At 40.3% G+C, this 15,000-nt stretch overlaps 1 protein-coding gene across 2 annotated transcripts; it reads right to left on the minus strand.

Annotated features, from left to right (window-relative positions):
• Positions 1–2,401: 2,401 nt before the first annotated feature.
• Positions 2,402–14,349, minus strand: LOC126935508 (membrane-spanning 4-domains subfamily A member 6A-like). Of its 2 annotated transcripts, none has more exons than XM_050757011.1 (7): positions 14,237–14,349; positions 12,809–12,969; positions 10,740–10,874; positions 8,319–8,375; positions 5,649–5,855; positions 3,339–3,439; positions 2,402–2,551 (listed from the first exon to the last, which is right to left on the minus strand). In XM_050757011.1, the coding sequence occupies exons 1-7, from the start codon at positions 14,244–14,246 to the stop codon at positions 2,500–2,502; spliced, it is 723 nt and encodes a 240-aa protein (XP_050612968.1). In that variant the 5' UTR covers positions 14,247–14,349; the 3' UTR covers positions 2,402–2,499. The 2 variants fall into 2 exon arrangements, with proteins under 2 accessions (XP_050612968.1, XP_050612970.1); XM_050757013.1 differs by having other exon boundaries at positions 2,456–2,551; positions 5,750–5,855.
• Positions 14,350–15,000: the final 651 nt, after the last annotated feature.

Below are 15,000 nucleotides of genomic sequence, written 5' to 3' on the forward strand. Positions count from 1 at the left end.
TAGCCACCCAATTCAATGACATTTATGCAAAGAAAAATGTTGCTTTTATATTAACACTTCTGGTAAAGTAAGCGACACCTGGTGGAGGCAGACTAGTATTACAATCCATTAAAATGGCTAACAGGTATCAAACTCTACTGGCATGGTTATGGCCTATAGTACCCCTACTAATAATGGTAATCTTAACACTCATATTCAAACCCTGTATTCTAAACCTTCTTGTAAAATTTCTCTCTTCTGGCCTAGAAGCAGTCAAACTTTAAATGGTGCTGCAGGCAGAACCACACATGGACACGCCTTTCTTCTGAGGACACTTAGATTGAACTCAGGAGGAGCCCTAGCTGCTGTCCCCACTCGATGCCCCATTTTCAGCAGGAAGTAGCCAGAAAGAGCCATTATCCAACACCCTCTAACAGCAATTAGGGTTACTACTCCTAAGGGGAGAAATAATACAGGAGCTAAAAAGAAATTATTTAAGCACCTAGTGAGGGTAAGGGAGTTCTCAGTAAGATTTTCCTTTTATTAAAACGCAGCCCCCAAATCATTTCTTGTCTAGCAAAAGCAGCCTGAAAAATCAAGCTGCAAGAATAGATAAGCAAGCTGGAAGCTTGCAAAGGTGAATGCCAGCAGCTGTGCCAATAGAAAGGGGAACTTGGAAGCCAGGTATATTAAACATGGAGGTTCCCTCTTCCCTTTTCTTTGTTACCATGTGTGCAACAAAAAAGCAGGCAATATGGTGCTGGCCAGATGGAGACCCCATCTGCATAATAAAATATTAGGGTGGGATGGCCAGCACTTCCCATGCTATGTAAATGGCACACCTGGTCCAACCAATCTACTATGTCTGATGTAAATCAGACACAACCTCCTCAAACTCATCTATAAAACCAACCTCATCTTGCCCCAAACCCAGAAACCCATTCAGGACCCCTTCCTCTGCAAGAGGAAGCTCTCTTCTTTCTTTTAGCCATTAAACTTCTGCTCTTAACTCACTCCTTGTGTGTCCATGTCTTCAATTTTCTTGGCATGAGACAATGAACCTCTGGTATTATCCCAGACAAATGACAATGCTTCAGTGGTCCTCTCCTTGGCAGAAGGTGGCACCATGTGATTAATAGTGGGGAGGTGGATTTTCAAAGGAAGGACATTCTGTCTTTTCTCTTTCTCTCCCTCTCTCTCTCTTTCTCTCTCTCACACACGCCTGTTTACATTCTTTTAGGCAGAAGATGATATTCTTTATTCTGTGCTTATGTAACAGTTAATGTCCTGTATATATCCTTAATTTCATTGTCATCTCTGTTTTCCTCATTTGCCTATAAATATCTTGAAGCCTAATCATGTATCTTATTCACTTTGGTAGCCCTGGCATCAAGCATAGTGTCTGGTATCCAATAAGTATCAATAAAAGTTGAATGTCCACAATAGGCAAATAAATGAAAGAAATGGTGTGTGTCAGTGGGGGGTGCAAAGGACAGGGAGAAGACATAATGAATCAGAATTTAAAGATAAAGCTAAAATCAAAGAAACTGACAGTTCCATTTGAGACTGGAAAAAAAGAGCAGAGAAACTCTCTGAGTATCAGGATATCTGATACACTGAGCATGAAGTATGACCCCTGCTATAGAGGGTCAGAGCAAGGGAAATATGACAACATCTTTCAAAGAAATGGAGCTCATGTAAAACTGAAATACTTTTTTACACGTGTGTGTGTGCGTGCATGAGCGAGGTGAGGCTTAACATTTATACTCGAACAATTAGTCTTTCTTATTTTGAAATAAGGAAATAAGTATGAACTGGTTGTCTCTTCATAACAGATAAGTATTCCTGGTTAGCATTTGTTCACTCACTAGTTTTGTTTGAATATTGGTGAGGAGAAAATTGAGTTAAAATTTGGGTTTATGTCTGTCATTGTTGATTTATTCTGTGTTTAAAGGAAAAAACAACAAAATAAGTATTAAAATAAAATATGCACTCAAAGATTTTATTTTGAAGCCAGCTACCTTCAAACACTCTGAGACTTCATTATGGGGTTTGCCTTTATGCACTAATGAGTAAAATACATGGGATAAATCAGTAGCACCTGTGACAAAAGAGTCTGAGCACCACAGCAAATCAGTTAACTCCTGTTGACAATTGAGGGGTATAAGAAAAAGCTGTATCCTTTGCTTCACCATGATCCATTGAATCATCATTCTGCCTAGTTTTCTGGGACATGTCTAAGACTATTTGGCTAGCCTAGTAAATGGTAATTTACAGCCCCGCGCTTTTGCTGAAGTCAATATCAGGCAAACCAAGAGATCCCCCAATGAACACATATCATAAATGACAGTGAAATACTTTTTTAAAACAAATATTCATTACTTTAAATGCTTACATTTAGGAAACTCAAGTTCACCTTTTTATAATGGTTAGGTTTTCCATATTATCATAAAAATCAACTTTCCAATTAATATTTCTCCCTTTTTTCCCCAAGAAGTCAATAGCTCTTCATATCCAGCATCATGAGTCATCTTTGGGGACAGGAGTAACTGTGAGGCAGGAAAAGCACACTCTAGAAGAAACAAAGTATGTTAGGTCTTCAGACTTTACTCAGGTTCAAGATAGATGTATATATGCCATTTTTCCAACTGTATACGTAGAATTCTTAGCTAATCCAAGATAAGTAGAACAGATCACTAGGTTCTTCAAATAATTGCAATTTATCAGTCTAGTCTTCATTCTATTCTCTATAATAAAATTCTGGATAAATCAAGGCTTTCAAATTCAGTTAAAAAAAGCCATAAGTCCGTAGGGGTGGTATCTCTTGGAATTTGATTCAACAGTACATTTTTAATATATCTTTTAAAAGGAAAAAGAATTTTAAAATCACCAGAAGGAAAAGCAGAGCATAAGACATTCACTGGATCCAGTCACATGTGTAAAGGCCCTTTACCAAGTCAATACTATTAAAGAGACTAGGGGTTGTGGCAGAAATTGTTTCTGCTTAGAAGGGAGGCAAGCCCAGTTCTAGTGTCCTCAGCACAGGCACAAACTCATAGTATAATGCCAGGCAAGTCATTTAACTTCCCAGAGTCTCATTCCCTTCATTGACAAAATGGGAAATTGAACCAGTTGATTTCTCATTTGAACTATTTTCATATCCAGTGAACTCTCAGCTTGTCAGCTACTCAATTGCCATCTGCTTTTCTTCTCTGTCTTCCATCACCATTTAAACGACCTCCCATGTGTATCTCATGACTGGCTGATTGTTCCTTCTGCCACTCTTGGTGACGTACTCAACACAGTGCAGAGATAAGATACACTAGGCAAGATTAAGCGAGGCTGGCCAGCGCACTCACCCAGGGAAGTCAGACAGAGTCTGTTTCCACCGCAGCACAGCAGTGAGCACAGCTAGGCAGAATTCCAGCAGAGTGCAAATCAGCATCAGAGACAGAGTTCCCTGAAAGTCAAGAAATAAAATATTGGTGGTGCTTGGGTCAGCCGAAGCTTTCATGCCTAGCTGAGAGGTGACCACAGAGAAGAAGACCACCTCAACCGTTAGAGAATGAAGTAACGACACCATCAGGAAAACAAAACTGCTCCTCCTCACAAATGTCTTAATTCAACTCCTTCACTCATTCATTTGCTTGAGAAGGGAAGATGAGTAGTAACTAAATCAACTAATCCACTCCATCCTCTTGTGTCTTACTTCTTTGAGACGTAGATAGTTGTGATGACATTGTTCACTCAGTAAGAGAGCAGAGTGGTGTAATAACTACCAGGACTGAGAATCAGCAGCTCCGTTCTAGTCTCACCTTTACTGTTGAGTAGCTGTGTAAGCCTGGACAAGTCTCTCTCTTTCTCTGGCTCCTGTTTCCTCATGTATCAAACATGCCTACTAACATTTATTTCTCAGAGATTTGTGAGGATCAAGGAGGTTTTGGCTGTGTAAGCCCTTTGTAAAATTCAGTATTGACATCCCTGTCTATGTCTCCGAACCCCTTTGGATGTTTTTTATTTTTATTGTTGTTTATTTTTTATTTTATTTATTTATTTATTTATTTATTTATTTGGTGGCTTTAAGACTTGGAAAAAAACCGTGAAGGTAGTAAACTGTCAGAGTTGCTAATCACCAACATCTCAACTCACAAGGATGGGTTCTACCATTTCTGTCCTGAGACATTCTTTGTGTAGAACTGGCCATCTGATAATAAAGGGAGATAATTTGATCACATGAACTTTTGTTTTGTGGTATTTACACACAGTTAAAGAGAAGATACACCTTGTGTCCGTTACCTTAGAAATAGTTCCAGCAAGCAAGCTCAACAGAAGCTCTCTTATTTCCAATGTAAAATCATCCCATCATCTTTATCACTACCAAATTTCTCTCAAATTTCTCTCCAGAATTTTTCCCAAGGTAGAATTGGCTGTGCCCGGTGTTAATTTGTGCCAATTACTGTCAGCCTCATTTGCATGCACTTTTTCCTTATTATACCATTACCTTGGGAGGAAGGCCTACTTTATAATGGGTGCTGTACAAGCATGACTTTGACCAGACCTTTCTGTGTGTCCATCTTCCAGCTGAATTTTTGGCTAATCTCATTTTTATGATTGCAGGACAATAAATATTCTGCAACTTCTTTACTTTTATGTTGCCTGTTTTCCTCTCAGTGTATTGCTGACCATGCACATACCCCTTAATCTTTCAACTTCAGACATACTATTTCTGTTAGCCAAACTTAATTGTTTTTCTTCTTCCAAAGAGAGAATTCTCCTGCAATAATTATCAGTTACACTCTCCATCTCCCTGTATTTCTTTTTTTTTTTTTTTTTTTTTTTGAGATGGAGTCTCGCTCTGTCGCCCAGGCAGGGGTGTGGTGGTGCAATTTCGGCTCACTGCAAGCTCCGCCTCCCGGGTTCACGCCATTCTCCCTCAGCCTCCCGAGTAGCTGGGACCACAGGCGCCCGCTACCTCGCCCGGCTAATTTTTTGTATTTTTAGTAGAGATGGGGTTTCACCGTGTTAGCCAGGATGGTCTCGATCTCCTGACCCCATGACTCCCTGTATTTCTTATCTCCTGATTTAATGTATCACACTTCTTTCAGCTATAACAAAAAGCAATAATAATGTTACTGTCTCACCTGATTAGTATTATTTATTATTGTAATCATTAGAAGGAGAAGCCCTTACCATCTAACCCCCTATTTCCTATTCTGTTTCTTCGTCTTTAGTCTGATGTCTTTTTAGACCAAACTGACCCCCTACCACACACACATACCACGTTTTCTTGTTGGCATTTTCCGATCACCCAGATCTTTCTGCTCTGTTTGCCAATCTGAATTCACCACTTTATGTACCAACATTCTCAGTTTGACAAACTTGTAATTTATGCCTCCAAAATTAGATTAGTTTAATAATTAAGAAACTCTACAAACAATAAGTTTTAGTTTTTCATCATCAACCTTATTTGACATTTTCAATTCCACTCTATTAGTATGTAATCCCCTTAATCTCATCCATGCAGTCCCCCTTTGATTTACATAACCCTGGCCTTCCTCCATATGCCCAAACCAGAATTAACAGAGAGATTTTCAAAGGACGGAATAATAAGAAATCAAGGCTTTCAGAAACCTCATAAAATTAGAACACCCCATCTAAAAAATGCTTACAGCCAGACTGGCTTTGGCTTTGTAGCAGTCCGTGGTGTAAGGCAAATTATAATCATCATAAGAAAGAAGTCTGGTTGGTATATTCCTTTTGTCCAACTCACACTGCAGTGAGGCGGGATTTAATGCAGCCAGGTTGACAGACAGGAGAATGAAACCCACCAGGGCCAACAGAGCACTCAGAATGCTTCCAGCCAGGCTGCTATGCACCTGAAAGAGACATGCTGGTTAAGGATCATTCCCAATGAGCTGCGAATTTCTCTCACCCCTTTTTGCCATTACATTGCAAGTTATTCCCTTATCTGTCTCCCTCAGGAAGGCTGGGAAGGATCGTTTCTTGCTGTATGCCTCTCCATTGTCCAGCAAAAATCTCAGAATCTGCAACGTAAAACTTGGCTGAATGAATGAATATATGAACTGGTTCCCCTTAAACAGGACCTCAGTGGTGTGGTAGAGAATGTTACTCTCCTAAATTCTTTCCCTGGGACAGATAGCAGGGCCTCCACTAGGCTTGCCTGGAAAATTACTATGAGTGTGACCAAAAGCAAAGTGGCAATGTACCAGATGCAGTTTCTCTCTTGGCCAACTCAGAAATCCCTCGTGCAAGCATCAACCATACAGAAAAGGTGGATGGTGTATTAGCATGGTGCAAAAGTAATTTCGGTTTTTGCCACTACTTTCAATGGCAAAACTGCAGTTATATTTGCACCAACCTAATAGCTCACTCTTGAATGCCCATTGCCTCTCTCAAAAGCACACCTCTTAAGGATGAGTGAGGGGATGGTTCTGAGTCTCAGGCAGGCCCTGGAACCTGGGCAGGCATATGATTGGCCACATTGAGTGCAGTATGGGGTGGTTGTGGGCAGAGGTCTAGGTACAGGCCCAAGGATGGTGTAATGTGTGGGAGGCAGTGGAAAGTACAGGAAAAAGGTCTAGATTGTATGTCAGAAAATTGAGGTCACAATATAGACTTGACCCAGCTTGTTCCCTTGGGTACTCAGTTTCTTAGTTTTAGTTCCCACACTGGTTCTCATTTCTACATTTATGAAACGAAGGGAGTAAATAAACCGACCTCAGAAGTGACTTCCTTTACTCCAACTCACACAGAAAAGAGAATTGAGCTAAGAGCCTTCTGAAAGCTATAGTTACAGGTAGGCAGGCTCCAGGGCACACCCCACAGCTGTACAGTAGAGAGTTATTTAATCCCATATGGGCACTTCTTCTTTTAGGAACTCACCAGTTGATGCTCTGGGGCCCCAATTTCCCAACATAATGACTGACTCTATACTCTTGGGCCTCCTAGTAGCCAATAGTAGTCTTGATGCCTAGAGTATATATTTCTTAGAATAAGCTAGATTTGTCTTGAGATGGCACTCTTCCTCAATCTCAGAAAGGGCTGGTACAATGTGTGACAAGAGTAGAACTCACTAAGGCCTCAATGTTTCTGGTGAGTGTGAGCCCACCCCGAGACCACATCCTGCATCCTTGAGCTTCCTGCATGTTCACTGTGGGATTGTTCTCTGGAGTAAGAGGCCCATCTATTTCCTCCTAAAAGTTTGAAAACATTACTCTTGTACGAGGCTATTCAGTATGGTTGCCAGTAGCCACATGGGCAACCTATATTTGAAGTAAAATTAATTAAAATTTAAAATTCAGTTGCACTATCCATATTTTACATCGTCGATAGCCACATGTGACTGCCATGTTGTACAGTGCAGCTGTAGTGCATTTCCATCATCATAGAAAGTTACATTTCATTTCCATCATAGACAGTTATATTGCACAGCACAGATCTAGTGGTCTGGATCGTAACTGAGGGTTCCAAATAATAATTAAATACCAACGAGGGAAAGAAAGAACTGGCATTTTTCTGGGCATTCTCTCTGACTTCCTCATTGGCTTTGGGAGATTTTTGTAGCCAGAGCTTCCAAATTGAGTTTCTGTGCAATTAAATGATATGACATTCTCTCACATAATCTCTAACATCAATCCTTTGAGGGATATAGGATTGAGTGAAGACTTAATGAAACTTTACAGACAAGAAACACGTCTTGTTATAATCCAGCTTTTCTCTCCCTGCCACTTCCAACTCTAGTTTTTGCTGGAATAAGGGATAAAGGCAGGTAAAGCTTTTTTTTTTTTCTTAGCCAATACAAATGACTAAGGACAACTTTTAGGGTGCAAGAATTTATACTCAAACAAAATAAAAGTATTTCTGGTGAGATAGATGAAAGAATGAGAGATAGTACTGCACATAAACAGCACGTTGACTCGATTTTTTCAAGGGTGGTAACACCTGGGCTTAAACAGTGAACCCCAACAAATAGGCCTCTTTATAATACTGTCAGCTCCCTTGCCGTTGAAAACCTAAATTTGAAGGCCAATTGTCACCAAAACAGCATCATAAATAAGCACAATTTTTCTGTGATAGATTCTTGGACACTGTCTGAAGGGATATTATAATTCCTTGAATGCAGACTTTGATGTAGGGTGCAATAATTGGAGAAATGTGCTCTGAACAAGGATACAGAGGTTCCAGGCCTGGCTCCTAACTCTAACAACTGACTGCTCTGGAATTGAGTTTTCAACTTTTCAAAGTAAAAAGACTGACCTTAACGAGTTCTAAGTTTCATTTTGATCCATTGGGTTGTGGGTTGTAGTTCTTATACTCACCAAAAGTTTGGTTAACCTTTTCTCTGTGATAATTGATAGAAAGCCAGAGATGACAAACTAAGATAAAAGAGAAAATGATGAGGTCAGTTTCCATGTAGAGAGTAATTGCGATGTTACTACCACAATATTTATAGAAAACTCATGGGAAAAACCCTGGGGAACAAATGATCAATGAGGTAATATCCATTTAAAGACATAGATTTATCCTCTTTGCCCCTATAGTTTTCAGATAGCAACAGAAAAAAAAAAGATAGCAGAAATAGATCCAAATAAACAAAATGAGGATCTTAACAGCCAGGAAATAATATTCGTTTTCTTAATGAAATGAGAAAATTTTGGTTTAAGATGTTCTTCAGAGAAGGACATGAAAACAATGGTATGGAAAGAGAAAAGAATTGGAGAGAATCATGTGGTTTATGTCCATCATTATATTGATGTGATGCATCACATTTGATTATATATGTTGAACCATCCTTGTATTTCTGATATAAATCTCACTTGATCATGGTGAATGATCCTTTTAATATGTGGTTGAATTCAGTTTGCTAGGATCTTGTTGAAGATTTTTGCATCAATGTTCATTAGGGATATTAACCTGTAGATTTCTTGTAATGTTTTTATCTGGCTTTGATATCAAGATAATGCTGGCCTCATAAAATGAGTTTGTAAGTATTCCCTCCTCTTCAATTTTTTGGAAGAGCAGAAAAGTGTTGTTACTAGGTCTTCTTTAAAAGAAAATAAAAGACGGGAAAAGCTAACAGACATGGGAGGTCAGAGACATGGATCTTACATTGCTGGCTCCCCAGGCTAAGGTAAAATGGTCAAGGAGAACAGAAGGAAAGACAAGAATGGATGGCAGAAACTTTCAAAGTTGTGTTTACAAAATGAAAGAAATTTTTTTTCATCCTCTAGAGTATTCATGATCTACAGATTTAGAGCCTTTAAGGAACAGAAAATTCTTTGACAGTTAGAAGAAAGGGCAACAAGCACCAAAGCAAAATTGTGATTCTTGTAACCCAGGCATTTAGTTACTTGTCTATATAGACAAATGCCAAGTCTATAAAATATGGACTAGATGCCTCTTCAAAGGTGGACTGTGCTTAGTGACTTGCCTTTAAAGAATAGGTTATAGAAAGAGGAAGGAAAGAATTAGTAACTTTACAGCGGAGAAAGCAATAGTAACTTTAGTAGTTAGTAGTAGTAACTTTACAAAGGAGGAACCTTTACAGAGGAGAAACCAACAGTGGTCTGTTGACTGTCTTTCCTCCCACAACCTTCCTTTCTTCCCCATTTTGGCTTCAGTAAAGCTCCATGATCAAGGTAAATTGTGTCAGTGACAACACGCTGATATTTTTCTGATGTTTAGACTTGGGTGAATTTTTGGCTGAGGACAGCAGAGGTAAAGCACCATTTTCTAAACATCAGAAAAATATCAGACAAACCCCAATTTAGGAACATTCTATAAAAATCGCAGCCAGTACTACTTCAAACTACCAAAGTCCTCAAGCAAAAGGAAAATCTGAGAAAGTCTAGAGGAGCCTGAGACATCATGACCAAATGTAATGCAGTGTAATGTAGTAGCCTTGCATGGATCTTGACATAGAAAAATGTCATTTGTGGAAAACTGGTGAGATCCAAATCCAAATGAAACTTCTGTTAATAAAAGAAGACAAATGGATATGATAGACAAACAGGTGAACTTCCTGATGCATCAAATAAACAAATGTAAAACAAGGGCTAATGACGGGTACTGAGGTGCAGGAAGTTGAAGGAAAAAACATCTTTTAAGGAGAAGCTTCATTATGAGAAAGCCTCAATCTAAGAGAAAGCAGTTCTTTGAGAAAAGGACTACTAAGTCGTTTTGAAACCCCAGAGCTGCAGCTATTTCAGAGGAATTTCCAGCCCATCACTGGAACACAGACATCTGCTCAGCCTTCCCTGGGAATCCGTCAATGCAGTAAAAGCATTTTCAAAATGCTCAGAGGTGTCAGTTCCCCTTCCTCCACGGTCCCACAAGCATCTGTGTGGTTTCTCTGTGAGTGTATGATGTTTTCCATTGATGCTTTTTTTTTTAATATAAAAAGTTCCTTCCCAACTTTATCCTAATTCATGAATGTTTTGCCTAAACCCGGAGAGAAGTCACTAGCTTCATCATAGCTCAAGATGATAAGGTGAAAAATAAGATGATCTTCAAAAGAAATGCATATTTGAGTCTGATAAAAAATTGATCTAAAATCAGGAACGCCCTGCCATCCTACCCCACTCAATCCTCCCTGAACTACACACACAAGAGAACAAGTTTCACCATTGACTCCTTGCTCCCGGCAGATCAAACATAGCAAGGTGGCAGGTGTAGAGTTTACGCTATTGACATCTCCCTCCCCTCTTTGCCCCATGCTTCCCTCCTCAGAAACTACTCACCAACAAGGGTGCTATGAATGGGTAAGCAGACTTCAACAGCATAGAAATCACTTGGGTAAAATTTGGAGAGAAGGAAGCAGATGCCAAAATGATTCCCAAGCTCAATACCTTCACACCACACAAGATCTGGATAGTCTGTGGAAAGAGAAAGGAAGATTGAGGATTAAAACCAGCATTTGTAAAGACATGGCCAGGCTGGGCACGGTGGCTCACGCCTGTAATCCCAGCACTTTGGGAGGCCAAGGTGGGTGGATCACCTGAGGTCAGGAGTTCGAGACCAGCCTGGCCAACACAGTGAAACCCCGTCTCTACTAAAAATACAAAAATCAGCCGGGCGTGGTGGTGTGCACCTGTAATCTCAGCTACTCTGGAGGCTGAGACAGGAGAATCGCTTGAACCGGGAGACGGAGGTTGCAGTGAGCTGAGATTGTGGCATTGCACTCCAGACTGGGTGACAGAGTGAGACTCCATGTCAAAAACAAACAAACAACAAACAAAAAAACAGGACTTTTTTGCCTCTCCCATGGCGCTAATGCATTATCGCCTTCTGCAGGATCCCAGTGAGGATACAAACCCTGTGGAAACTCTGGAGTGAGAAACAAGAAAAGACACCCTGGAGGGTGTGCGGCTCTGCCACAGAAGCCACAGTCTCGGGGTCTGGCAGGTGCTCAGGAAGGCGTCTGCATTTCTGCCTCTCAGGCCCTGGTCTGCTCACGGCGCCTGCTTCCAGCTCGGAGCAGCTGCTGGGATTTGCTTTGCCAGTTCTCAGGACTTCTGAGTGCATGACTAGTAACTCTCTTTCTACCTCTCTGAGAACGGGGGGCACCTGGAAGCCCTCACTTTCTCTGAAGGATTGGCGGTTCAGAAGTCCTTCCCCTCATCTCCCAGACTCCACTGGCCATGGAATTTGCCCCTCTGGTCACCTCCTTGGAAACTGCAGTTCACAAACCAAAAGCTGAAGTTCTGGAAGCTCTATTTTTTATTTTTAACTTTTATTTTAAGTTCAAGGGTAAAAGTGCAGGTTTGTTACATAGGTAAACTTGTGTCATGGGGGTTTGTTGTACAGATTATTTCATCACCCAGGTATTAAGCCTAGTACCCATTGGTTATTTTTCCTGATCCTCTCCCTCCTCCCATCATCCACCCCCTGAAAGGCCCCAGTGTGCATTGTCCCCTTCTATGTGTCCGTGTGTTCTCATCATTCAGAAGCCATCACCCTTAGCAAACTAACAGGGACAGAAACCAAATACTGCATGCTCTCACGTCTAACGGAAGCTCTGTCTTAGGAGGTAGTTTCCCTCCTGGACGTCCACCTCAGAGATTCACAGCTCTATTATCATTTACCAAGAAGTTTTCTAGACCTTATGTCACATGAGCCTCACAGAAACCCATGTGATAGTACATGAGGCAAGGAAACCAGTCCCACCAGGCCCTGAAATCCAGTCAAATGGAGTGCCTCACCTCAGATCACATAAGTGCAGAGGCAATTCTAGAAACCAAAACTCTGCGTTTCCCTCCCAATCCAAGATAGATCCCTTCTTTCTCTCCTCCCTTCATGCAATACAGCTTCTTTAATAAACTCTGGATGAGAGGAGAAACAGACAAACAAAAGGTGAATATCATTTCCATTCTCAAAAAGGTAAGGAGAAAAGAGGGAGAGAAAGTAGATTTTTTCTGTAGTTTACAGTAAGGGAAAAATTCCTTGCAAAGAATCAGTGTGGATTATTAAGCATGCAGTTGTGAAATACAGAAAAATGTATATACAATGTATAATTATTTACCACCATTACTTTTGTAAAAGAAAATATAGAGAAGCACTGTACTGCAACAAGACAAAGACAACAACAGAAAATCAGTTCCTCATCTTCAGAATAAGGGAAAAAACATTTCTAAGACAACCTCTTGTGGAAAAGTTCTGGGACAGTTTTCTCCAAATGGCTTCTACTCCAAAGTCCCTCTGGTAAAACTTAAGGGTCTCCACACTCAGGACAGATGACCAGTCCCAAGACATACATCATCTCTTCCCGCTTCCCCCAACCCCTCTCCAACATGTTCTGAATTAGATTTACCCCAATAACTTTGACTTCTGCCTGTAGACGTGTCTTCAGGCTATCCTGCCCCTGGTTGGTGAATTCGGGTTTCTCTGCTTGGGAGAAGTTGATGACATTTGATGGGAGCACTATCACGGTCTCATTGGGAACAGGTTGTGATGTCATGATGGTGTTGCCAACTATGGAAGAAAAAGTAGATTCAGCTCTTAAAAAGTACAGAGCTCCCAGGTTCTGGCTGCAAAACTGGTAAGTCAGTTTCTGCCAGTTAGTCCAGACTTGGCCTGTCTGTTAGAGAAAGAAACTGGTAGTATGGAACAGTGAAAACTACACAACCTTGGTTTCCTGAGGATTTTTCCATAATGTTTGACACAGTCCATTATAGATAATAAACACATCACAGGGTGGCAGCAATGTGAATCTTGAGAGGCCCCAATGTCCAGAGGCAAAGGGTCACACAAAATTTGCAATATGCAGCAATGTCTCTTTGCCCAGTCCTACTGACAACAACTGTATTGCCATTTATTTGATGAATTTTTTAGACAACTGCACTCTGCTCATTTTTTTTTTGTCTATTAGCATTCATCTTAAATATGTTTATCATATTTTACTAGACATGCTCTTAGTTCTTATGCAGTGGTTTTAATCCTTACCACAGCTCTGCATGTTAGTAAGTTAGCAAAAACATGTAATAAATAAGAACACTGAAAATAAAGTTTGAGTTATGAATGCAAGTAATATACATGCTGCATATATGTGTGGCATAGAGTTAATGCTGAAGAAATATTTGCAGTTATCCTTATTGTTCAACCCTGTTCACACGGCTGGGAAGTTGTAAAGCCAGTTTTGGATCTCAACTTTCCTTGAATCTGAAGCCTCCGCATAAATCTCTCCAGACCTTCCCACCTGGCATTGTCACTTAGGTTGGAGAAGCAGCTACATGTAGTGGTACTTCTTCCTACCTTCCCACCTGGCAATGCCAGCCCGTGTCTGAGTTTACTCAGGTTGGAGAAGCAGCTACATGTAGAGGTATGAAAACAAGTCTTGGAGTCATAACACATAGGCTCGCATCCTGGATCCTCCTCCGGTTAGCATTAAGACCACATTGGCTGTGGTATTTGTTGCTGAGCTCAGCTTGGATCTCTTTTCACTGCACCATTCTCAGCCCACAGACTGCCCAGTGTGCAAATGGCCTAAGAACATTTGAAGAGACAAGACCTCTGCTCCCATTAATTACACAGTCTTAGGTAAGTGACTCACAAACATCATGCAGTTAGAATTCAGAAGAAACAGAGTTAAAACCAGATACTCCTCCCATTTGCCCACTCTATTTCCAAAGTGCTCTAGTGTCTCTTAACTGCTGTCAATGAGTTTCAAGTCAAATTACTCCTCTAATGACGTCACAGCAAGGGAACGGTGAGATGAGAAAAGACTTTCAGCATTATCTACCTGTGGCCATTGGTTCCAGCTGAGTCCTCAGAAACTCCCAGGAGGGAGCTAGAGTCTGTCTGGGTTCTCAGATAGTCCCATCAATGATTTCTACATACCTTCATCTTCTGAAAGTCATCAGCCCTTTCTTATTCCAGTGTTTGCAGCCATACAGGATGTGAAACTTACAGGTTGTAAATTTGTGAAATATGCCTGCACTTCCTTTTCTATAAACTTCTAGCAACTTCAGGAAAATCACAAAAAGAACCAACTTATGACTGAGAGTTCAGGCGTCACAGAGCTTTATGTGTGAATTGCCAGTTTGAGACTTACAAGTGCCCTGTTATTCGTCCAGTCTGTTCTTGGAGCCTCATTTTTCTAATGTGTTAAATAGAGGAGCAATACCAACACTGGAGAATTGTCATAAACATGAGCAAAAATGCTTATAAAAAGCCTATGCTGCTTTGAAGCTTTCAATCATATGTAACTAATGAAAGTAATATTGCTAGTCATCATAACATAGATAAATAACAATATTCCATCGTATATAAGTAACCATAATAATCACAGCAATAATGACAATATTGCTTTCAATTAACATTTAATATATAGCTAATACATAGCTAATAATATAATAATATATAGTAATATACAGCTAATAATAGTGATATAGAACACAGAAAAAGCTTTCCTAAAAATTTTTTTGTTTGTTTGTTTTTTTAGTTTTGTTTTTCTTTTTCTTTTTCTAATTCCCCAAGCTCTTGGCAGGTTGAAAGCAGCCTTTC

The sequence above is a fragment of the Macaca thibetana genome, chromosome 14 (genome assembly GCF_024542745.1).
Source record: "Macaca thibetana thibetana isolate TM-01 chromosome 14, ASM2454274v1, whole genome shotgun sequence".
In the NCBI taxonomy this organism is placed as follows: Eukaryota; Metazoa; Chordata; class Mammalia; order Primates; family Cercopithecidae; genus Macaca; species Macaca thibetana.

Coding starts and splice junctions, on each gene's coding strand:
- LOC126935508 (XM_050757011.1), bottom strand. Junction 8,376..10,739: donor CATTCATAGCACCCTTGTTG/GTGAGTAGTTTC, acceptor CTTTTATCTTAG/TTTGTCATCTCTGGCTTTCT. Junction 5,856..8,318: donor AAAGGTTAACCAAACTTTTG/GTGAGTATAAGA, acceptor TGTCTCTTTCAG/GTGCATAGCAGCCTGGCTGG.